The following is a 25566-nucleotide window of genomic DNA, read 5'->3' as shown; positions in this document are numbered from 1 at the left end:
TTTCGAATGAGTGTTAATTGCTTTGAGCGACTTACCTTCATAAATTCAACACTGGATTCCAGTGGATTGTCGAAACGGAAGAGTAAAAGGAAATTCTCCTCCATTGGTAAAAGTTGAGCAAGCTGCAAAGAGAAAAAAATATATACACATATATTAGCAAAGAGTTGAGTAGTAAACGTAGAGCATAAATACAGCCAATAAGTAAAAAAACAAATGTTAGCTCAGGCTTACTTCACCGACTTCTTTCTTCATTCTTCATTCTTTAATACTTTTTTGAAGATTTCCTTTGATTAATTCTTGCCTCTTTCATTATATCAGCTTTTCCTGCTCTTTAATATTTCCTCTTGATTTCTCTACATCACCACTTCACTTAACTTGCGCGTAATGAAAAAGTAATGTTGCAGAAAAATCCAAGAAAATCTATTCAAGCGCAACCGAATTCGTAATCAAATTGAATTCGCAGTCAGAACTGCAATTTGTTGGCGGCAAAATTGCAGAGAGAAAATTGTCATCGGCTGCAGTTTCTCATGCATACACGTGTATTTCAATATGAGCCTCTCAGATATTTACAAAAATATTGCAGAACATTAAAATTGAACGTTCAATGTGCAATCGAAGGTGCTTTAGCGTGACAAAAAGCGCCAAAAACTTCATAGTAAGTGCTTTTTAGTAAAATTTACACAATTTACATACTTTAACTGGTACGAATGAGAAATACGATAATTTATGTAGTCTCTCAAATGTATTAAAAAATTCAAAAGATATATGCATTTCTTTATTATTTTTTTGTTTCAATAATGGCTAATTTTAAATAATTTCTTCGTAACAGTAACAATTTTCTCTCTTAACTACTAGAACGAAAAATGTTATAACAATATGTATATAAATAATGAGCGATCATTGACGATTGAGCCGATCTAGTCATGTCCGTATATCTATCTATATGACTCTTGTGATAAGACTTTAAAGGTCTCAACAAAACGCAAGAATTCTGCCCTAATAAGCAAAATATTTTTTGATAATGCTTGTCTGAGAACTTCTGAAGTAAAAACAATAAAAATATTTTGCATGTGAAATGGGGAAAAATTCTTACTTATTTAATACATAATTGTATCGAAGCAGTTTGCTAAATAAACTGACGTTCTATAAAGAATGTGTTTCGCGATTTCCTCAACTAATGGTCAACATAATCTACTGAGCGCACTACTCGCAACTCCATCATCCATCTTGAGACTCAGCAATCATTATTGGATAATATTCGACCGAATATACCATGTCCAGCATGCAGTGAAGAAAATACAGGGTCCTCGAAGTGTAACAAATTAAAAAAGCGATAAATTCGGTTTGAAAAATTATTTTGATTTATTTTAAAGTACAAAAAGTGTGAGAATAATCATAAATTCAGGACCAATTCACTTTTGCTCGATATGACCACCTTTCGCCTTAACTATGGCCTTGATACTTGAGCTGCCCGAATGCGACTTGCCGGTATTTTGGCCCACTCACGGACAATGGCTTTCTTCAGCATCTCCAGACTGGCGTATTTTTTTCTTCGGACCTTGCTTTCCAAAATGGCATAGAGAGAATAATCCATTGGATTCGCATCTGGTGAGCCATTGTGTGGTCCCAAGGAAGTACGGAACGTTATTTTTCAGCCATTCTTGGTTCACTCACGCTTTGTGAGTCGGTGCTGAGTCTTGTTGAAACGTCCATGGTTTGCGACCGAAATGTTTGTTTGCCCACGGCTTCAAGGCAGCCTCGAATTGCTCAATTGGAAAAATTTTTTCGTCAGAAAACACAATGTTCGGAATTTGTCCGCCTTCGGCCAAGCGAAGCAACTTCGCTCTCTCAAGTCTTACTTGGAACTTGTAAGGCTTGACCTTGAACCCATTTTTCAATATGCGTCGGATATTATCAGTTCTTTAGCCATTTGATTGGCATTTTGTCGTGGATTTCGCTCAAGTCGCTTCTTCACTTTCTGAACCATCTCACATGACGTTGCAGTCTTTTGATGACGACCTCCATGGCATTTTACGATGCTACCAACATGCTAAAACTTTATTCACATTAAGGTGTTTGAGCTCACGAACAATTACTGGCTGTGATTTTCCAGCTAACTATAAAGCAATCACACTATTACGTTTGAATTCTATAGCCGATCACTTTTGGTAAACCGCTTTTGTACACTTGTGAACAATACTCCGAACTGTCATTCAGCAAATTTATAAACAGCTAATTCCAGTGCGACAGCTGCGCGAACGGCCTGAAGTTGGTAACACTTCGAGTGATGGACCCTGTATAGCAGCCATAGCTGAAAGTGTACACGAAAACGGTGAAGAGTCGCAGTAACTCGACTTACGTATGGAACTACTTGGCACATTTTATGTCAATATCTTAAGTTGAGAGCGCACAAAATGCAGCTTGTACAAGACCTGAAGCCATTCGATCTCCTCAAGCGACATCGCTTCGCTCTATGGGCTTCCAAAAATCTCCGACTTTTCCGAGTCAAATTTTGTTCAGCGATTAGACTCGTTTCTGGTTCAATGGGTATGTAGACAAGCAAAATTATCGGAATTGGGGCAAAAAGCAACCTCAAGAGATTAAGAGCTGCCATTTCATCCAGAAAAAACAGGGTTTGGTGTGGTTTGTGGACCGGTGGAATCGTCGGTCCATATTTCTTAAAAAATTTTGTAGGTGAGTTCGAATGAACTCGATGAATGGCGACCGTTATCGAGTCATGGCAACCGACTATGCCTCAAATTAAACCCCGTATTCTCTGTGACATTTGGTTTCAACCAGACGGCGCCAATTCCCGCACATCGTATCGATCTATGGATTTATTGAGAAAAAACTTCGGTGAGCAGATGATACCACGTTTTAGGCCGATCGGTTGGACAGCAAGATCATGGGATATCACACCGTTAGAATTTTTTCTCTAAGATATGTAAAGTCTACAGTCTATGCGGACTATCCCGCTTCGATTCAGGCCTTGGAGCAAATCATTATGCTTGTCATTCGCCATCTACCAGTCGAAATGCTCGAATGAATGATGGAAAATTGAACTCAACGGATGAACCATCTGAGACGCAATCGCGGCCAACATTTGAAAGAGATAATCATCAAAAAATTAATGCTAAAGAATATTCTTTCGAATGAAAAAAAACATTCTCTTTTAAATTTGAAGTTTCTGTATTTAAAAAGGTAGGAAACTTCGAAATTCATCACCCTTTACAAAGTCTAAAGTAATCATCAATTACTCCGCATAATCAGCAGCTTCATTCTTCTTCTTATTTTTAAATACCTGACCTATCACCCTGTTAAAGCATAAAATCAAAGATAATGCTCATTAAATAATCCCACAAATAAATGCTATGTCTCCTCCGGCATTTGCACATTTGAGAAAACGGAATTTCTTGCAATTATATTTAGATGCAAACTTTTGTGCGGAGTTGATCAAGCGGAAATTGGTTTTTCGAACTCTTCGTACTTTGAATCAAATATACCAACCGTCTACGAGGAAATTACAGTTAATTGAAATTGCATATATGTGGCAACGCAATGCCAAATTAATTTCAATTAGCGAAGCCTATAGCAACTACAATAACATCATCGTAAATTTCATAACTTCAATAGAAAATCATTCCAGCTATAGGTACTAACCGCAGCTATATACGAGTATAGGTGTACACTCAAACAACTGGTAATCTGTTGTAGTAAAAAGCATATAAATTTTGAAACTTATGGCTGTCATCACTTTAACTCATGCAGCTAGAATTTAAAACACACACCTTTTGCCTTGCATATTTTGAGGCGTAAAACAGTTGTCGCTGTGTAGCGTCTGTTTAATTGCTCGGAGGTAAAACCGAGTAAACGGAAAGTTGAAAATTCGTCGAATTATATAACACATGGTTATGTTTGTATGCTTGTGACTTGTGCAGTTGAATATAATTGTGGCATTTTCATTATATAACAGCTATGCATGTGTGTGAAGCCAAAATTTTAATTAGTGCACTTGTTGGCATTCGCATAAATCACTTTGAGATAGAAATAAAAGAATTAATTTTGTAGCATAACTTTCAATTTTAAGTCAATGGTCTTTCAGGCTTCTATCTAAGGAAAAAGTGCGCTGTTAGCACTAACCAAGCAATAGAACACTCGGCTACGGTTAAGGGTTTATATACAGTTAGAATTTGCAAAAAATCGACTTTTTTAATTTTATTTTCTTAATGTACATATATTCAAGAATACACACAGAAAATTCCGTTCCATTTCGGTATATATTTTGGAAGTTACAAGCAAATTTGAAATGGTCTTTTAGAGTGCTTAAAAGTTCATTGCAAACTTTAAACGCGTATTTCTCAAAATGGTGTTTTCAAACTCGGTGACCAACATTACTCGAAAACGGCTCAACAGATTGGTCTTCAATTATTAACATATTCAATTAACACGAGCTTCTTAAATATATTTTTCAGTAATTAATCCAAGATTTTTTCTCACTGATAAATATTTTTTTTTAAACAATTTATGGCCAAAATGTTGGTCAAAACTCGATTTTTTTCGAGAAACCTACATTTTATCGAAAAATGTATTCTGCTTATTCCTAATTTACTAGATTTAATATTACTTTAACGAATTCTGTTTGGGTTTTTAGTTTGAGAGGATCCAGTTCAGAGATCAGAGAGGGAAATCAATATCAGGAAATAAAATGCAGCACAACATACACATGGAGTTGGCTCAGCGAAACAGCCAATGTTCACATCTCATCACCTAAATGAGATCCTCTTCTCTGAATTGGCATGGTACATGGAGTTATCTACTAGTATTAAATATTCTGATAAACCGCCATTTTTATTTCTAAATATTAGTCGGTTACCCTATACTTAACTAAACTAAGGCACCATTATACAATTATACAATTTTATACTGCTGTATAGCAATATAAAATTCTCTTCCATAACCAAGTTTAAGTTATTGTTTACCTTGAAAAGAGCCTTAAATAAAAACATGTTACTTTAGTAAAGATTGGATAGTTACTTTAAGCTTGACTATGTTCTTAGTTTTTCTATTTAGTCGTAAAGAAGAGTAAAGTGTAAGGTTTTGTTCACCTAACGGTTGTACATATACGTATATCACCTAAACTTAATTGTGATAGATAAGGGTTATGTATATATAAATAATCAGGATGACTAGACGAGTTGAAATCGGGGTGACAGTCTCTCGTTTAGTCCGTCCGTCCATGCTAGCTGTGAGTTGAATAAAAATTGATATATCTTGATGAAAATTGGTATGAGTGTTCCTTGGCAAAAAAAAAACAGAACGAGTTCGTGTATTGCGGTAATACGAGGGCTGCTATATACATATATTCTGGCCTAGGGCAACACTAAGTGTTGCCAGGTGCAATCTGACATTTCCATTGGAAAGTTTGACATTTTTTAGCATAACATCACTCAGAACGTTTTGTCATTTAATCGTGAATTGTTTTATTTAAAGGGAATTAAAAATTTCATCTCGGCCAAAAAAATGGAATTAACTCGTGAACATTTTCGTGCGATCATTTTTCTCAACTTTCGACGTGGATTATCACGACAAGAGTGCATCGATGAACTAAAATCTTGGTATGGCTATGAAGCACCATCCTATAGCACTGTGAAAAACTGGTACAACGAATTCAATCGTGGCCGACGCTCGCTCAAAGACGAATCCCGTGAAGGCCGTCCAAAAACAGCCATTGTTCCAGAAAACATCGATCCCGTACGTGAACTGATAAGGCAAGACCGTCATGTAACATACCTTCAGATAGAGGCCTGCCTATGCATTTCTACCGCCAGCTTACATTCGATATTGCATGAACACCTGGCCGTAAAAAAGGTTTGTTCTCGTTGGATCCCGCACAATTTGGCAATCGCTCAAAAAAAGGCTCGTGTGGATTGGTGTAACAATATGCTGAAAAAATACGATCGCGGTGCTTCAAAAGACGTTTATAAGATCGTCACAGGAATCATGGATCTACGCGTATGAAAAAAAAAAAAACATTTTCGTTGATAAATATGCCTATTTTCATTATTAGGCCAGAAATATATATAACAACCTACGTAGGACCACCGCCACGTAATGTATAAGATATAAAATTGAAATTCAGAGAGAATCCTTTCCTGATAGTAGTATATCTATGTGGTACAAATGGGTTGAATCTGCTCAATACTTCCCTTAGCCCCTTAGCCCCCATATACCTAACATAAAGATTTTTGAACTTCAGGATGATTTCATACCGCTTATATCGGTCAATATATGCGTTATCTTAATAAAATTGAAAGACCGTGTTGACCTAAACCCCATATACATACCTAACAAGCCTTATGTACTTGAAGGTATATACTTCACTGGCTTTAATTCTTGCAAGTTGCAACAGTATAAAATGTTTGGTTACCCAAAACCTCTTCCATATTTGTTTCAAATTGGCTTACTGCTCTTCCTCTTTCTTGGTTATAAGAGGAGATATACTTTTTAATTCATCTTTAAACATCACCATTGAACAACCACGAATCACTTTTGCACCACGTTTACCCTAGTTAATAATACGCATCCTCATATGCGTACAGTGCATACTGAAGACACTATTGTTGCTGTGGAGCACAGTATCGAAGATACCCGTATAAGTCCATTCGCAATCACGCGCAAAGATTAGAGCTGTACCTACCGCCTTTACGGAAGATTTTGCGTAATGTTACAGTCAATGAGGGAACGTTATGTAGTCATGTTTAATGACTTTTTCGTATCTGAATTGGAAGATGATAATGTGTACGACCTTTGGTTTCAACAAGACACAATCAATTTATTGAAGAAAACTTTAGTTGAGCGCATTATATCGCGTCGGGCGCCTGTGACATGTTATTCAAAATTCTCGAATTTCACACAGCTGGATTAATTTGTGAGGTTATGTAAAGTCTCTTGTGTACGCAGATATGTCTGAGACGATTGTCGACTTGGATTAGAATATCCGGCGCGTAATTGCTAATTTCTGCAAAAAGTGGTCGAAAATTTGGCCTCTAAGCTGAAATTTATTCGAACCATTCGCAGCAGTCACTTACCCAAAGTCATAAATAAAACATAATGCAAACATTTCGTTGTATAAATTCTATGCCATAAAATTAAGTAATATGCGTTTTATTTCTTCTTGTTAACCAAAAAAAAATCGCCCTCTATGTTTTCGTTGACTGATTCCAGACATACATGGATATAGAGACAACATGGGTACCTGGATTTCTACATAACCCAAAAACTCAGTGGTAAGGGGTGGTTTAGAAGCTACACATACAAATGTTGTCATGACATTTAAATGTATTTTTCTCTCCCATGAAGTAATACTTAGTTCAGTGTTCCGATGGGAGAGACATGAGAAGGAAGTAGGTTAGGTTTACCGGATTAAAGTTCCGCACTCCGGCTTCCGATACTTCCTTCTACTATAAAAAACTGTGGGTTCCGTCAAAATATACATATATTTGAATTATATATGTTTTTAGATACTAAACTATTCTCATTTGAATGTGTTCTCGACCTTATTCGTACTAGGAAATTAAACAAAGATCAAAAAATTTTATAAAGTGTTCTAACAAATACTTAAAATAATTAAATATTTAAAACTCAATTTTAAATATGTATTAATTTCCATTATTTCTCACTTTAGTCTTAAGTTTTTAATCCAACAAAAAAAAAAAAGATTATGCTACCACTTTGATAACAAATTCACCGCATTAACTGTGGTTAATGATTACCACAGGCGTCCAATAAGCGCACATTCCAAAACGGAATTCAATTTCTTATGACAGCGGAAGAAAATTAAAATTCCGCCAACGTTTAAGAGTAGTCAAAAGCAAATTTCGCAGCTATCACTGCTTTCCTCTGCTACTCAACCGTCTTTATATATATGTACTATATAGTATGTGTGTGCTTCCAAATGTGCGTGATAAAAAATTTGCATATGCATTTAAATCTGAGCGGCAACTTTGGTGAGGAAACCGCAACGTCATAGCAGCCGCGCATTTAGCGGAAATACGTCGACATATTGTCAAACTTTGCGAATTTGCCCTTAAGAAAGTGGCTGTGAAAACAGAAGTCAGTCGTATGGATGCCAGCATGCAGCTGAGCTGACGCATTGTGAGCCATTCAAGGCCAAAACAGGATATGCAGCCATACAATAGCGAAAGGTTACTCAGCGTACAGCGGGGAGTTGAATTGCCATGGTGTTGAAGTAAGAAGTAAGTTGCGAAAAGTGCGGCAGCGGTAATGAAAAAAAGTATTTAGGGTGCGAGAAACGAATACACGAAGGAGCTGCAAAAGTTCAACAAAAAAGTTGTTACACAAGAAAAAGATGCACTTGGTAGGGTGGAAAAAGAAACAATAATTTGAATTTTTCAGCATTTAGTAGCGCCAGGCGTTACAATAACGCCGACTGACAGCCAACTTACAGCTGCTTACAGTGCTAAAGTTTCGCATGATGGAATTTTAAAATGCAACACATTGGCTGTCAAAAGAAGTTTCGCAAAAACCGTAACCAAGGCAGAACTTACTACGGTTGGAAGCGCATTTCTTTGGTTTTATCCAACAATATTTTCGGTTCTGAAGTAAATTTAAAACTTGATAGATTTTTTATAGCCTTGATTTAAAGACAGTTTGGAGTTTTTTTTAGTTTATTTGTTTAAAAATTATTTAGAAACTAAATTGTATACCAACTTTTTTTTAACTTCTACTAATCAATCTTAGTTCCAAGGGCTTCGTCCATAATATGGGTTATGACAAAGACTTTATAGATTTTGTTGTGAATCTTCTTTTTTAATTGGCATAGATAGCACTTACGCGGTTATAGCCGAGTTCTTCCTTTTCGCCAATTGAAGATTCCAAGGGAAGCCAAGTCCTTCTCTACCTGGTCTTTCTAACCGAATGGGGGTCTTCATCTTCTTCCTCTGCTTCTCCCGGCAAGTACTGCATCGAACACTATCAGAGCAGGAATATTTTCGTCCATACGGACAACATGATCTAACCGGCGTAGCCACTGTCTTTTAATTCGTTGAACTATGTCAATATCGTAGTATATCTCGTACAGCTCATCGTTCCATTGACTGCGGTATTCACCATTGACAATGCGCAAAGGACCATAAATCTTTCGCAAAACCTTTCCCTCGAAAGCTCGTAACGCTGACTCATCAGATGTTGCCATCGTACATGCCTCTGCACCATATAGCAGGAGTTTGATTTTTGTTTCGTCGAGTGAAGTCCTCTTTACTTCTCAATTGCCTACATAGTCCGAAGTAGCACCTGTTGGCAAGAGTTATTCTGTATTGGATTTCGAGGCTGATGTTTTGATTTGTGTTTGCTGGTTCCAAGATAGACGAAATTATCTACGTCATCGAAGGTATGACTGTCAACAGTGACGTGGGAGCCAAGTCGCGAGTACAACGAGTGTTTGTTTGATGACAGGAGATATTTCGTCCTACCCTCGTTCACTACCAGACTCAATTGCTTTGCTTCTTTGTCCAACCTAGAGAAAGCAGAACTAATGGCGCGATTGGTAGTCGCCTCGTTTGAGTCCTCGTTTGGTATCGAACGGCTTGGAGAAGCTCCGTCCCGATACTGGCGGAGCTTTTGTTAATACGCTAAACGTCAGTTTATACAGATGTACGGATATTAATTTTGCGTGTTGTGAATCAGTGAATCAGTTGATAGAAATTCCTAACGTTGTGAACTCTACTCACTGTGTTTACTTGAATCGGGAGTTTCACCATGTTTCCATATTGGTTACTCTATTTTTTCTTATGTGCCTACTTCTTTACCAGTTTTAGTGTGCCTTCAATGGACCAGTTATATAGATCTATGTAGGCTTAATACATACTAGCCATTTTTTAAAACTAACCAAATCAAATATCTATAGAAATATAATATCACTGCTTTTACTTTGTCGAGTAACACTCGATTCTTCCAAATTTATTTTGATATCTAAAATCTATATTTATCTCAATTCCTTCATACTTTAGGTAAGCTTAACTATATATTTTATTATGCAACTTGTTGTACATGGGTATAAATTTTGGAATTGCTATCATTGGCCACTTTGAAGGGAAAACTGAAGCAAATAAATTAACGGAAACAGAACGAAGCCAAGGCATGCCGCCACTCTGGTCAGGGTTAACTTGAAGTTACACACAATACTGTTAGTTTTTCTTTTCAGTGAGTAAATGCAGCTAAGGGCAACTGCTCTGCTGCTTTGTTGTAAATTGCAATTTTGTAGTAAGTTATTTAGTTTGAAAAACGTGTAATAAAATTGAATCACCAGAACGCGTAGCTAGTCCTTTATGAATAATGTAACGGCAGTTGAAGCACAAAGCAAGCAGTAATAACTAGCGAGCTACCAGAAATTCTACATTTTGTGCTGTATTTCTCTCCACTAGAAAAATGTATTAAAAAGTTTAAAAACACGTTTGACAGTAATGTACAAAAAGGTCGCTTTAAAGTTAGACGCTGCGGCTCCATAAGACATTTGATCCTCTCTTTGCACTTTATGATTGCTAATATCAAAATTTCTGCTGAAGGTAATAGTTGTTAGCTACTGATGAGTGTACCATATTTATTAGAATACTGGCAAAATAATGTTTAGTCTTTATACCGGGGAAATAGAAAATTTATTTGGTGGTCATATGTTGAAGTGGCAAATACCACAATCCGCATCAGAGCAAAATTTTTCAACATAACACTGATTTGCGTCCACGCCCCGATGGAAGAGAAATACGATATGATCAAAGATGCCTTTTATGAACGGCTGGAGTGCACCTATGAGAGCTGCCCCCGCCACGATATCAAAATCGTGCTTGGCGACTTTAACGCCAGGGTGGGCAAAGAAGATATTTTTGGCACAATGGGCGGTAAATTTGCCTCCATGATGAAACATCTCCAAATGGATTAAGGCAGGGCCCTAAAAATTGTTGTCTGTAGTACTAGATTCCAGCATAGGAAAATTTACTAAGCTAATTGGCCGTCTCCAGTTCGAAAAGTTCGAAACCAGATAGATCATGCTGTGATAGATGGAAGACATGCCTACAATTTTCCAGTTTCCTTGGCATGCGTACGCTCCGAGGACCTAACATCGACTTGGATCATTATCTTATTGTAGCGAAGATACGCGTCCGGCAAATCCAAAAGTTTCAAATTGCAACTTATCGGCGCAACTTGGAGATAGCAGACGGTCAATACAACGTATAGACGTATAACTGTTTTCATACAAAGTTCAAATAACAAGCCGGTTAAAACCTCTAGATTTGCATATTCGTCTGGAATTTTGCCAAAATATGATTGAAACGACCGAAAAAGATAATAACTTGATAAATTGCCTGTTTATGTCTGATGAGGCAACAATTGCCGTATATGGAGTGAATGAAATCCAGATACAATCCACGAGACGGAACTTCAACCAGAACGAGTCACTGTGTTGTGCGCAGTTTCCTCAAGGTATATTGTTGGGTCATACCTCTTTGAATAAAACAGTGTAACAGTAACTGACAACGGGCGCCGTTATTTAAAGATGTTGTATGAGATTTTATAGCCATAAATGCACCTAAAACGTATCCCTTTCAATATCGTTTGGTTCCAGCAAGATGGAGCAACTGCACACATAGCCAGGCCGGTAATTGCTGAGCTCCAATGAAAATTTGAAAACAAATTAAAATCAAGGAACTCGCCTTTTCGCTGACCCCAAGGTCCCCTGACCTAACTGCCCCAGACTTTTTTACGGGGTTAAGTCAAGCAATCGGTGTACAAAAGAAAACTAGAAATCCAATTCCGATTTCAACCCTTCAGGCTGCAATGAATAATGTTCAAATTATATATCGCATATTCGTGACAATGGTCCATACTTTTAAAAAATAATTAATTATATAAATTGAAATAAATTGTGAATACAATAACAAAAATTATCAAAATACCCCCTTGAATAAGCTCATACCCTAACTATTCGAGAATGAATAAGACTTTGCAAATATTTTTAATATCGATTACAATTTTTTGAGGAGCTTTATTAATTTTTTGTAACAAAAAAATGTAAAAATTATTTACTCTCTCCGAGAGACATAAAAGTAGAAACGTCTAGGTTAAGTTCGTGACTATCATACAGTGGTTCGACACTTAACTAAACCTAATTTAAAATTAGTAAAAATCTACGCTTCTTAAAAAAATATACTTTCAGCAAAAAGCGAGTTCAACTGAAGTTTTTTCTTATGTAAAACTGTAAACAAAGCCGCTGCTTATGAAAGCTATTTAGCTTCGCAGGTTCCAATACACCTATATGAAATATTATCAAAGACACACACCACATGTTAAAAAAGATAATAAGCAAAATCTATGATAGCTATAATTATTTCTGTACTTATCTAACTTTCCTAACAATTTATAATTAACAGTGGCGACAGGTTCGGAGGAATGGTGCGTTGACGCACAAAAATTTATTTTCCACTCATGTCAAACAATAATTCTTACTCACAATGGCTGTGAAATTTTAAATTCAAAATCTACGCATCAAATCACTTGAAAGCAATAAATAAAATCATATTCACCTCATTACTGTTCATCACCGTCTGCATCACACACACATACACATGCTCGTGCTCGAGGGCGCACTAATTAAAAGTGACACGTGTAATGCGTCAAAGACACATGTGGCAACTGTGGCACAAGAACCACAAGCAAAGCCGCAGCCACAACCACAAGTGTGTGCGTGCAGCTGGGCGCAGCCGAAAGAGAAAAACCGTATAAAGTTGGGCGAAGGGAAAGCATAACAGACACAACTGCAAACTGTTGAGTAATGAGTGGCGCAGAAAAGTCAAAACGCAAGTGCAGAGCGTGCGAACAATTGCATGTGCTCACGCAAAGATGCACGCACACAACTACAATTGTAGTTGAAATAAAGTTTAAAATACATTAGGATGGTGCTTAAGTTGTCGATTTCGAAAACTTTCCACTTGCCTTAAGCTTCTTCCTTTTTTCAATTAAAATTTAGATATGATTTCTTTCTCAGATGGGTTACCATGTAAGCGACTAAGGTAAACGAAGAAGTAAGGAAGAGCTAATTTTGGTTGTAATCAAATGTTGTATGCTCCATTATCAAAATGTAACGTATGGACGTCACTATAATGGCACACATTAATTGATCAAGTAGTTCCCGAAGTATAGTATTTCCTTTTAATTTGGGCTTCCCACTTCCATTGTCCATTTTTACACCGATTTTTATGAATTTTTATTTAAGTCATCGCTTACACGGGCTGATGAACAGGCAGATGGACCGATGGAAAGAAATTTACTCGGAGTTCTTATTGATGACACGATGCATCCGGATCATTTATACGTACATATGTAAAACTATAACTGTCTCCATTAATTTCCGATAACACATTTCCGATAATACAAACAACCGTTAAGCGAACAAAACTATTATGCGTTGTTGCAATATGTTGCGATAGTATATAAGTCATGCTTTTCAACTTTACGACCCAAATACCAAACATGTGAATTTACTATGTACTTGATAGCCTACCCTAATCTCACCATAATACATTGTATATATGTATATTATAGCCAAAATTTTGCCAGCAGACTTGTTGCTGCCAGCGAATTACAAATAAAGCAACAAAGTTTGCAACCAACACGCTTTTTATTGCTCCTAAGCCATTTTCTTGCTTTCCACATCGGTTTCATTTTCCCTCTCATCCGCGCTGTTTTTTCGTTGGCAGCCGCGCGATTTATTTCTTTGTTCGCCCGTCAGTCTGACAGTCAACACAATGCATTTTGTATGCAGCTGTCACTTTGACATCTTGTTTGTCATACACTTTCTTGGCACACTGTGCGTGCAAAGATTTCTGCTGTGTTACTTGTTTTGTTGGTTTTTCTTGTAACTTTTTTGATTTAGTGCATTGTGGTTGTGTTAACATGGTCTGCTGCTCTGATGCCTTGGCCCTAAATTAATTTGGTCGAATATATTTTGATATTTGGCTCATGTTCACAAAATTCAAAAGCGAACTTTTAAGTTATGAAATTTATTTTTGAGTGGATTGGAATCTACTTGTTACAAATGGGTATAATTTAAATGCGTTACTATTTTTTATTACTATTACTATTATTTATCATTTTGTATATAGTACTCCCCTTTTAGTTAATAACCGATTACATTTTTTTTCGATATTTAAACTAAACATTTGTACTCTTTCAGGCTACGTAGAGGTTGATATGTTAGACGTCTGAAACAGTGTCAAAAAATTTTAGAGAAATATGCCGTGACTTACAGAAAAATTCAAAAGGACGATTTATGTGTTTCACTGCCAACATTTCTCTAATTAATAGAATTAGGTAAAATCCTTACCTAGCTACCAAAAAGCCCTAGTAGCAAAAGTACCACGAAAAAGGAACGAGAACAACGTGGACTCCTATAGTCTGACGACTAAGCTTTCTAAATGAAGTATAAACGTAATTATCTCAGCTTTTTTATATCCAGTGGCGTAGCTAGGGCGCAACGTCTTGGGGGCGGCAAAACGATCTTCGCTGTTTTTTAATATTCAGAAAAATACTTCCAAATTTTTTTTTACTAAATTTATTATAAAAGAGTAAGAGTTGTACACTCACAATGTAATAATCTGAATAACAATGAAAAATATTAATTTTTACTCGAATACTCTTCAGTCTTTGAATTTGTCTTATATCTTTTGGCTTATATCTTTCTTAAAAATAGTAATAGAACTTAAAGATGCACTTTTCTAGCTTTGTCTAGCGACGTGTCACTCTCACAGTTACCCTATGCTTTGAATGTAACAAATACTTTTATTTTTCCAAATTGTCAAAAATTGTATTTAAAAACTCCAATTCGGGCAAAAATACCTACAAATTGTGTCAAAACTGTACAAGATATAGGGCGAAAATTGGTTTTTTATATGGCTTTTAATAAGATGTCTTGTAAATTTACTATCAATTTCCTCAAAAACCGTATTGTGAGAATTTTGGAACTTCAGAATTTGCGTGGCTTCTAGTTCCTAAATTTTATATACTTAATATCGAAGATATTTTGTAAAAATTCACTTTTGTTCGAACCACCTTATGAAACTTGTTGGTAGGGGGGTGGCAGAACATCCTTGGCCCCGGGCGCCCGAAGTTGTAGCTACGCCACTGTTTATATCACTTATGTATATCAACAAACTTATTGACTTTATCACTGGAGATAAAAAGTTGTTTCTGACCAAATATTCACTATATTACAGATTTTAAAATTAAAATTATATTTAGATGATTTTAGAGATAGTATACGAATGAAATAAAGGTTAGTACTTGTGATGTCAACAAGAAATATATTTGAAAAAAATATGTTTAAGGATGAAAACGATTTCATGTTGGTACTAAAAGGCTTAGTCACGCATAACATAGTGCGAATGAATATCAATCTTAAAATCAGAGGAAGAGCTTTGAACAGAGAGTAAAACAATCCGCTTTTGACAAATCACCTCTCAGACTCTTTTCATTAGAGCGAAAGACAAAGAGAAAATTATTTTGAGCTTTGAGTAGCACTTGATTGTTGGCTTCTACGAGTCACAATTGTCAAGAATTGTCTATACACTGAGAAATTCTTCTTCTTCTTTACTGGCATACACACCGCTTATGTGGCTATAGCCGAATTAACAAAAGCGCTACAGTCATGTTTTTTTTTGCTATTTAGCGCAAATTTCAGATACCGAGTGCAGCCAGATCCTTCTCCTCCTGGTCACCTCTCCAATGAAGTGCAGCCCTTCCTCTGTTTCCAGCAGCGGTTATTGAATCGAAAACCTTTGAAGCTGCAGTGCTCTTCCACCCGAACAACATGACAATGTCGTCGTATATTTCATACAGCTCATCGTTCATCGACTGAGGTATTCGCCATTGCCAATGCGTTAAAGATCATAAATCTTCCGCCAAACTTTTCTCTCGAACACTCCTAAGGCCAACTCATCAGATGTTGTCATCGTCCATGCCTCCGCACCATATAGCAGGACGGGAAAGATGAGGGGCTTATAGAGTTTGATCGTTGTTTTCAATTGCCTTCTCAGTCGAAAGCAGCACCTGTTGGCGAGAGTGATTCTACGTTGGATATCAATGCTGATGTTGTTGTCAGTATCGATGCTGGTTCTAAGATAGACGAAATCATCTACGTCTGCAAAGTTATGACTGTCAACAGTGACGTGCGAGCCAAGTCGCGACGACTTCTTGTTTGAGGACAGAAGATATTTCATATTGTCCTCGTTCACAACCGGAATGTGAAAATATAACGAGAAAAGTGCTATACCCAGTGTAACAAACTAAGAAAAAACTATTTTCTTATGGAAGCCGCTTCCTTTGTACTATGTTCTTTGTCACACCCATATTTGGATAAGAAATTATTTTTATGTATGTCGTGTGCACTTAACCCACATATTATCCTCCATCACATATTGTCCACAACTCACTCGCAAACAGAGTCATCACGTACACAAAAAAGGTCACCATTGAAAATCAAATAAATAAATAATTTCAACGCCTTTCTTTTAGTCAATACAACAATAAAAGAATGTTAGAGGACGCTTCTGTTTGATTGATTGCGGATTTATTCACGCAATGCAAATGTGTTATTATTGGTGGAGTGTGCTGAAGTGGGCGGAAAAAGGTTTGAAAAAACTAAATACAATTATTTACTTTAACAGCAAAAAAAATGTGTTGAAGTATATGTAAATGTAAGAATATTAAAGGGCAAAGTTGTCACATTTGTTGAATGATATTTGATTGCTAGTGTGACGACAGACTTTTGCAAGTTACAATGGATATGTATCGGCATATTGATATGTTAAACAACGATGTGATCGAATTAAATTATCAAACATGATTTAAAAATTTTCAAATAATGCAGTTTTCAAAATAATATTTTTCTGATTAGACGTACTGAAGCATTAGCCAGTGGGTTACCCCACAGTTGAATGCCATACATCCAAATCGGCTTTATTTTCATTCACATTTATACGCCAGTTGGGTAGCTATTCTTCGACAGAGCTTATGTGCCCCGTTTAAAATCTTGGTACTATAATGTGGCATCAGTTACGGCTCACTAAAGTTGTGTCATCTGCAAAATTTTAAGTCAATTGAATTATTAGCTGTTGGAAGGTCTGCTGTATATGTGATGTGCAGAGTTGGGCCTAAGGCATTGCCCTGTGGTACACCAGCCCTTGTTTTTCATCAGATAATAAATCGCCTACTTTAACCACAAGTTGTCTACTTTTTTCTGAATTGTATATTTTTTAATGTACTTATTAAAAATAAATAACGAATGATTGGGTGAAATAAAGATACTATTTTCAAAATCCTTTTTTCGACAGATCACGCATGAGACGTATTAAGTTCTCATGTTATTTTTGTTCAGTATTGTTTGGCATTACCTCATGGAAAGACTTGCCCCTGAACAATGTTTGCAAATCGTTTAACTTTATTATGAAAATTCACATTCTGTAAAGAATGTCTTTCATGCGCTTCGATCAACTTATGGTCAACATAATCGGCCTACTGAGCAAAGTATTCCCAACACCATCGCCCATCTTGAAACCCAGCCCTTATTATTGGATAATATTCGTCTGAATAGACCACGGTGGTAGGCAGTGAAGAAAATATAACAGCCGTACTTGAGAGTGTACACGAAGAGAGTGAAGATTCGATTTGGCACTGTTCGCAGCAACTCCGATTGACATATGGAACAACTTGGCACATTTTACTTCAAAACAAAATACAACTAGTGCAAGAACTAAAGCCGCCCGACCTTCCCAAGCGACATCGCTTCACCCTATGGTACCGGTGTCCGGGGTCCGGGTCCATATTTCTTCAAAACTGATGCCGGTGAAAACGTAACCGTCAATGGCGACGGTTATTGCGCCGTAATAACCGACTATTTGATGCCTGAAATTGAAGCTCGTGATCTCGGTGACATCTCGGTGAACTAAAAGTTTTATCATTCCTTTCAAAAAAGTTTGCTGCTGAAAATTCCAATAATGTATTTATTTTATTAAGTTCCCATATAAATGAATGAATGTCTGAACCAATCTTAATGAAATTTTCAGAGGTTGTTCGCTGTGGATCGGGAAGGTTTAGAAATATAAAAAAAATGTATGCTCTTCGTGAGGAAAAGTCGCAAAATTAGGCATTCCAAAAAGTTTTTTCTTACAAAATGTTTTTCTTTTTAAATTTTTTTTGTTTTGTTTTCCAATTATTTGAATCGTTCAAATTTGTCGTTTGCTTTCTTTATTCCGGCTATTCAAAAGAAAAAATAGTTCACACAAAGTAATCAATTACAGATTGAAATTTGATACGAAGCCATGAAGAGGTCGCGCTAATATCGGTCGGCATTCTTTTTGGCATCAACATACATTAGCAGCCCAAGGCACATGACCGAGTACTCCCAGGATGCGATGCCATATGTTATGATCGGCACGATGTCACAGCAACACCAACAGTTACGATGTTTTATGGGCTTTATCTTGAAGGAATGTGCTGTTAGATGCTGGATGTTTTCTGTTGAGCGACAATAAAAAGGTTAGCCGCTTCTTCTACTTTGGCTGGTGGATGGTGGTTACACCAGTTAAAATTGATGCAATCATTTCTGCGGAAATTCCTGATCCAGAGAAAAATCCAGTATTATACAAAGTGGTGAAAACCAATATGATTCATGGACTTTGCGGGCACTATAATCCCACTTCGGTTTGTATGTCTGACTATAAATAAACGAAACACTATCCAGGTGGTTTTCTTTCGAAAACGCAAACTGGAAATGATGGATTTCCACTTTATCGGCGTCGCTCACCAGACAACAATGGCAGAACATTCAGCGTTCAATTTAGAAGAGCGAATATTCACCACTATTGTCTAATTCACATTCAAAACTCATATCAATGCTGAGTATTGCAGTTTGGTGAAATCGATAAAATACGTTTGTAAGTATGTCACCAAAGGAAGCAACATGGCGGTTATTGGTCTATTGGCGCTTTGTATGATATTTATTTTGCAATTCATGAACGTTTTCCGACTGTTGTGCGTCTCGCAGATAATTTGGAGAATGGCCAAAGAGTATATTTCAGCCCTGAGAATACAGCACAGCCAGTGGAAACACCGGCAGCAACAAAATTAACATCGATGAGTTTTTTCTCAACTTTCGTCAGTGATCCGTTGGCGAGAACATTGCTCTCTTCGGAAATGCCTTGATATTATACATGGAATACATTGTCGAAAAAATAGAAGAAATAGTTACGCAGAAAGCAAGGCCGACCAGTAGATGGACATCCAGGTGTGTTCTCAACTAATGCATTAGGACGAATTTACACAATCCGCACGAAAAACGACGATTGTTTCTACCTTCGGTTGCTTTTCATTAATGTACGCGGTTCAATTTCATTTGAGTCATTGCGTACTGTGAATGGTACGGTGTGTGCAAGTTTTGGAGAAGCAAGCCAGCAATTACTATTGCTGGAAAATAAAAATCACTGGAATCAAACGATGGACGATGCGATAGCCACTTAGAACGCAAGTGAAGTTCGCACACTTTTCGCATTGATCATTTCGACATATCAGCCTTCAAATCCGCGTCAATTACGGGATACGAGCAAAAATGGCATTGCCGAAGACATTTTACATCGTATACGCTAATAATTGGAAATGGCTCAATTCCGGTTGATACTTCCGGTGGTTTGATATCAATTCCAGCTGCCGTTTATCAATTCACGAAAGATGAACTCATCACGAATGTTTATCCCAACCTTGGCCAAATTATCATAAGTTCGATTCCTTGAGTGCGTAATTTTAGCTGCCAAAAATACCTATGTTGTTGACTTGAACTGCAAGATTCAAATGCTATATTTTTCACACGGCCAGATATACGTGGCGTGCTCACGAGTTGGAAAATCATCTTCCCTGTACATTTGCGCACCGGAACAGAAACCAAAAAATGTTGTTTATCAAGCTGCGTTACTTTGAAAAAAATTTAGAAAAATCACAAATAAATGACTATCAACACAGTATAAATTTTTGTCTTTTCATTTCAAAACACATAATTTCACGCAGGACAACGGCTGCGGGGTCAGCAAGTATTTAAATAAAAAAGAATTTGAACAAAAAGTTATTTCTTTAAAAAATATATATTCTCCTGCATATTATTAAACAATAATAAAATAATATTTCTTTAATTATTATAATTTCTTCAATAAAAAAATGCATACGATTTGCATTTTGTTTTTTGACATGTCAACTCTAATGCTGCTAAAGCTTTTCACAGTAAGCTGATAAATAAACACAGAGAGTATATTTAAGCAAATGTGTAATAGTATATACATAGACCGTAGAAAAATACAGCTGTCTATGATTTGCTTTGTACGCACTTCACTTAATCCATTAATTCTTAAGAAAGGCAAAGCACTGCTCGGCGTATGAGTAACTTCTACTTGTTTTGCTTGCAAATGTACCAGCGCCATGTTCATGCTTACGTTTTACCTATAGGATACTACTATGTGCACTGTACACTTTTGATCAGTTAACAAGTGGACTATAACAGTTACACATTTTCGGTGTACCTTTCAATACCTTCTTCGTGCTACATTTTCGAGCAGTCAGCAACGCATACGTGTGTTTTGGCCGCTGGACGTTTGCGTCGATTATGCAGAGAAAATGGTTCGAATGTGTACACACGTGAACACTTAAATTATTTCGATTCATTGCGGCAACTTCTTAAGCAAAAAACGGACAAAGTCCTAAAAAAACACTTTCATGCGACAATCAATTTGCATGCGACATCAAAGTGATTGCGCTAAACAAAACAAAAAATTGCTTTCAGAAACAATAAAAACCCGCTTTGATTAATCTGCGAAATAAATAGGAAAGAAGGTAGCTCCATTTTCAGCCGCATAAGGAAGACAAATATGTTTACAAGTGGCAGCGCGCCTTTCGTCCCCGCATTTCAACCTTCATTACGCACAAATTCTTTCTCTTTAACTTTTTGCCAGCCTTTGTAAATTTCTTTCCATATAACCTTTTTACTTGCTATCTGCCTCAAAGACCTTCATTCAACGCTTACTCACTTCAAATCTTTATAATTTCTTCACTTCTTCACTTCACTTACCTCTCTAATGTCGATTTTGCCATCCTGATTATCATCGTAAGCCTCCATGAAACACGATTTCAGCTCCTCAAGCATTGTGTCGGTGACAGCCTAAAAATGGAAAAAATAAAGCGAAAGAAAAAGAAGTTGAGAAAGTGCACACAAATACACCAATCGTTATAACAAAGCCAGAAGTATGTATGTATTGTGAAAGGATACTTGAAAATGTGTGACGCAGCGTAGGGCATAGAAATCAATGCGGGCTTAAAGTATGATAAAGTGGCAATGCTGTTAAGCAACTGAAAGCGCCGGCTTCTACGCCGCCATCAGGCTTGAGTGGCAAAAAAATGCTGAGTGCTTGAGCGTTTGGTAGAGTTTCGCTTTTTCTTCCTGTGCGTTTGTAATTTTTTATCTGAATTTCTAAGTTTAAGCTGTATTTATGGAAATAAGCGAGATTTCTATCCGCAAAAATGTTTAAATATGTATATTCATAGTAAAGAAGCCTGCATTACCATTTTAAATTATGCGAAATTTATTCTAAAGCGAATTGGTATGGAGTAATAACAGCTTTTCTTTGTAGAAACAATATTTTTTACGCAGAGTACGCTAAATTTTGAGATAATCCTTTTCTTAATACAATATTATTATGTATTTCGAAGGTGCATAGCAAATTTATTTTTTAAGCAGATTTCATTGTACGCTACTTTCTCGTATTGCAACTATATGTTGTAGTGCCCCGATCTGAACAATTTCTTCGCAGATTGTAGCTTTGTCATCCTTGTCAAATTCGGTAAAGATATCTTGTCTAATTAAAAAGTTAGTTAAGTTGGATCGGTTTGTTTGTATGGCAGCTAAATGCAATAGTTTTGAGATATCGGCGACAAAAGAAAATATTCTTGGAGAGGTGTGCAAAATTTCAAGTCGATATCTGAAAAGCCTAACTCCTCAGTTCGCGTATATACAGATAGTCGGACCTGGCTAAATCGACTCTGCTCGTCATGCTGTTCATTTATCATTCTAAACAAACAACAGTGTGATTTTTTAATTTAAATTTCGCGCAAAAACTCCTACGTCGAAATTTTTTATTTTCTAAGTTGACTATCAGTGAAATCTGGGCCAAATGCCACATCAAAATAATCATTAGTGTTTAGTATACGCTTGCCTTTCTGAATTACCTACAGAGCATTTGGCGATTTTTACGATGAGTGAAATTATTATCGAGAAGCTGCAATCACAACAGACAGCCGAACGAGGAGTGCCGTGTCGCAGCGGAGAGAAAACAGGCTGCCTACCTCGCAACGTTACGATCGACCACTACACATGCGGGATGGGATAGATACCGAGAGTTGAAGAGGGAAGCGAGACGCATTTGTAGACAGAAAAAGAAAGAGATCGAAATGCGTGAGTACGAAGAGCTTGATAAGCTGGCCGACAGGGGTAATGCTCGAAAATTCTACGAAAAAATTCGACGGCTTACAGAAACAAACACGGCGGCGAGGAACTGATAAGGAGCATGCATCAGCTTCTTTGTAAAATATGGTCGGACGAAAGCATGCCCAACGATTGGAATTTAAGTGTGCTATGCCCAATCCATAAAAAAGGAGACCCCACAATATGCGCCAACTACCGTGGGATTAGCCTCCTCAACATCGCATATAAGGTTCTATCGAGCGTATTGTGTGAAAGATTAAAGCCCACCGTCAACAAACTGATTGGACCTTATCAGTGTGGCTTCAGACCTGGAAAATCAACAACCGACCAGATATTCACCATGCGCCAAATCTTGGAAAAGACCCGTGAAAGGAGAATCGACACACACCACCTCTTCGTCGATTTCAAAGCTGCTTTCGACAGCACGAAAAGGAGCTGCCTTTATGCCGCGTTGTCTGAATTTGGTATCCCCGCAAAACTAATACGGCTGTGTAAACTGACGTTGAGTAACACCAAAAGCTCCGTCAGGATCGGGAAGGACCTCTCCGAACCGTTCGATACCAAACGAGGTTTCAGACAAGGCGACTCCCTATCGTGCGACTTCTTCAACCTGCTTCTGGAGAAATTAGTTCGAGCTGCAGAATTAAATAGGGAAGGTACCATCTTCTATAAGAGTGTACAGCTGCTGGCGTATGCCGATGATATTGATATCATCGACCTTAACACCCGCGCCGTTAGTTCTGCTTTCTCCAGACTGGACAAGGAAGCAAAACAAATGGGTCAGGCAGTGAACGAGGGCAAGACGAAATATCTCCTGTCATCAAACAAACAGTCGTCGCACTCGCGACTTGGCTCTCACGTCACTGTTGACAGTCATAACTTTGAAGTTGTAGATAATTTCGTCTATCTTGGAACCAGCGTAATCACCACCAACAATGTCAGCCTGGAAATCCAACGCAGGATTGCTCTTGCCAACAGGTGCTACTTCGGACTGAGTAGGCAATTGAAAAGTAAAGTCCTCTCTCGACGAACAAAAGCTAAACTCTATAAGTCGCTCATAATTCCCGTCCTGCAGAGGTGGACGGATGGTGCAGAGGCTTGGGCGATGACAGCAACCGATGAGTCGACGTTACGAGTTTTCGAGAGAAAAATTCTGCGAAAGATTTATGGTCCTTTGCGCATTGCCCACGGCGAATATCGCCTTCGATGGAACGATGAGCTGTACGAGATATACGACGACATTGACATAGTTCAGCGAATTAGAAGACAGCGGCTACGCTGGCTAGGTCATGTTGTCCGGATGGATGAAAACACTCCAGCTCTGAAAGTACTCGACGCAATACCCGCCGGGGGATGCAGAGAAAGAGGAAGACCTCCACTCCGTTGGAAGGACCAAGTGGAGAAGGACCTGGCTTCTCTTGGAATATCCAATTGGCGCCACGTAGCGAAAAAAAGAAACGACTGGTGCGCTGTTGTTAACTCGGCTATAATCGCGTAAGCGGTGTCTACGCCAATTAAGAAGAAGAAGAAATTATCCAACAAATTTTGTGTATGGAATCAAATTTTCTAGTGCCGAAACGTTCAGAAAGTTGGAAAATAGTTTTTCGAGAGCAATTGTTTTTGATTGGTACAAATTATTCAAAGACGATCAAGAACTCGTTGATGGCGAACAACGTCCAGGACGTAATTGCAAGAAGTTAATCCTGCCAACATCTGGTTCAACAAGACGAGGCTACGTGCCACAAAGCACGTTAACAACTGAACAGTTGCGAGAAAAGTTTGGAGATGTGATTGCTTCAAGAAATTGTGATATTGAAAGGCCTCCAAAATTTGTGACGTAACACCAGTGGACTGCTTCTTGTAGGGTTATTTGAAGATATTAGTCTTTAGCAAGAAACAAGATTCCCTTCAAACTTTAGAAGTCCATATTGAACGTGCTATTCATGACATTCGGCTTGAGTTAGTGTAAACAGTACACGAAAATTGGATTCATCGAATTCGTTCCTGCAAAAGAAGTCGTGGAGACCATTTCACGAATGTATTTTCAAAACATAATTGTATAAATATTATTGGAAAACCCTGCAGTTTTCGCGTAGCCTACTAAATAAATATATTTTTGCAGTTAAAGTACATATAAGCAATTCTAATGTTTGCGTTAGGTGTAGTTATAGCCTTATTTTAAAATGGAGAAAGAATCAGGAGCTTTCATTTCTAGTGCCTAAAAATTAAAAATAACTAAAAATATACAAATAAAGTTTTGATTATAATGCTTCTCAAAAAAATAAATAAAATGCAATTGTCAAAATTGTTAATAAATTTACAGTTGATTTATGAAAGAACTTACTTCTGGACTGATATCGGTGGCATTTGCACTCGAGACGAATTCGCGCAGGAAGCCATCCAATTCTGTGCCTTCAATGTAACCGTTACCTGTAGGAATGTACAAATACAGAATTTGATATGAAATAATACAGTATGTGTAGAAGTTACAGAATTTTAAAATATTTTTCATATTCAATATTTAAAATAATTTTACAGTCATTCATTACAATTTAGTCGCACGGCTTAATTGCCAACTTTTTCATTATTGTCACCAGGTACTCACCATCTTTGTCGTAATGTGCCCACACATCCATAAATTGATTAGCTGACAATTTTTTCAATTCGCGCGATTCCGGATCACGGTATTGACGCATGAAATTATGGGCCTTCTCGATTTGTACGCGTTTTGCAGCAGCTGCGGCGGCAGCGGCTGAAGCGGTAGCTGCACTGGGTGACTCCATAACTTAGAATATGTGTAATTAGCTGACTACTGTTTTAAAAATAACTACTTCTTCTCTTATGACGCGAGTTACACAGCGTGTGTAACGTGTTTTGGCTGAACTTGGCTAAAAATAAAGAGCTGTAATTATAGAGAAGATTCGTATATATAATATGTGTTAAAGGTTTAATTTGTTTAAAGGAGCTTCAATGTGTCAGAA

General features: G+C 37.3%; 1 protein-coding gene across 3 annotated transcripts in view; it reads right to left on the bottom strand.

Moving 5' to 3' along the window:
• The window catches only part of LOC120770916 (calbindin-32), a 250288-nt gene that overhangs the window by 183021 nt on the left and 41701 nt on the right, over nucleotides 1-25566 (bottom strand). For 2 of the 3 annotated variants that reach the window (XM_040098610.1, XM_040098612.1), the window contains exons 2-4: nucleotides 25191-25473; nucleotides 24930-25015; nucleotides 21176-21265 (exon numbers count right to left, since the gene is read on the bottom strand). In XM_040098610.1, the coding sequence (XP_039954544.1) occupies nucleotides 21176-21265; nucleotides 24930-25015; nucleotides 25191-25368 (354 nt within the window). In that variant the 5' untranslated portion in view covers nucleotides 25369-25473. Of the gene's footprint in view, nucleotides 1-21175; nucleotides 21266-24929; nucleotides 25016-25190; nucleotides 25488-25566 lie in introns of all 3 variants that reach the window. The other variant, XM_040098611.1, reaches the window with a different exon arrangement.

Source organism: Bactrocera tryoni, chromosome 3 (genome assembly GCF_016617805.1).
Source record: "Bactrocera tryoni isolate S06 chromosome 3, CSIRO_BtryS06_freeze2, whole genome shotgun sequence".
Lineage (NCBI taxonomy): Eukaryota > Metazoa > Arthropoda > Insecta > Diptera > Tephritidae > Bactrocera > Bactrocera tryoni.
The sequence above is the reverse complement of the archived record's forward strand: the minus strand, read 5'-3'. Positions and strand labels throughout refer to the sequence as shown.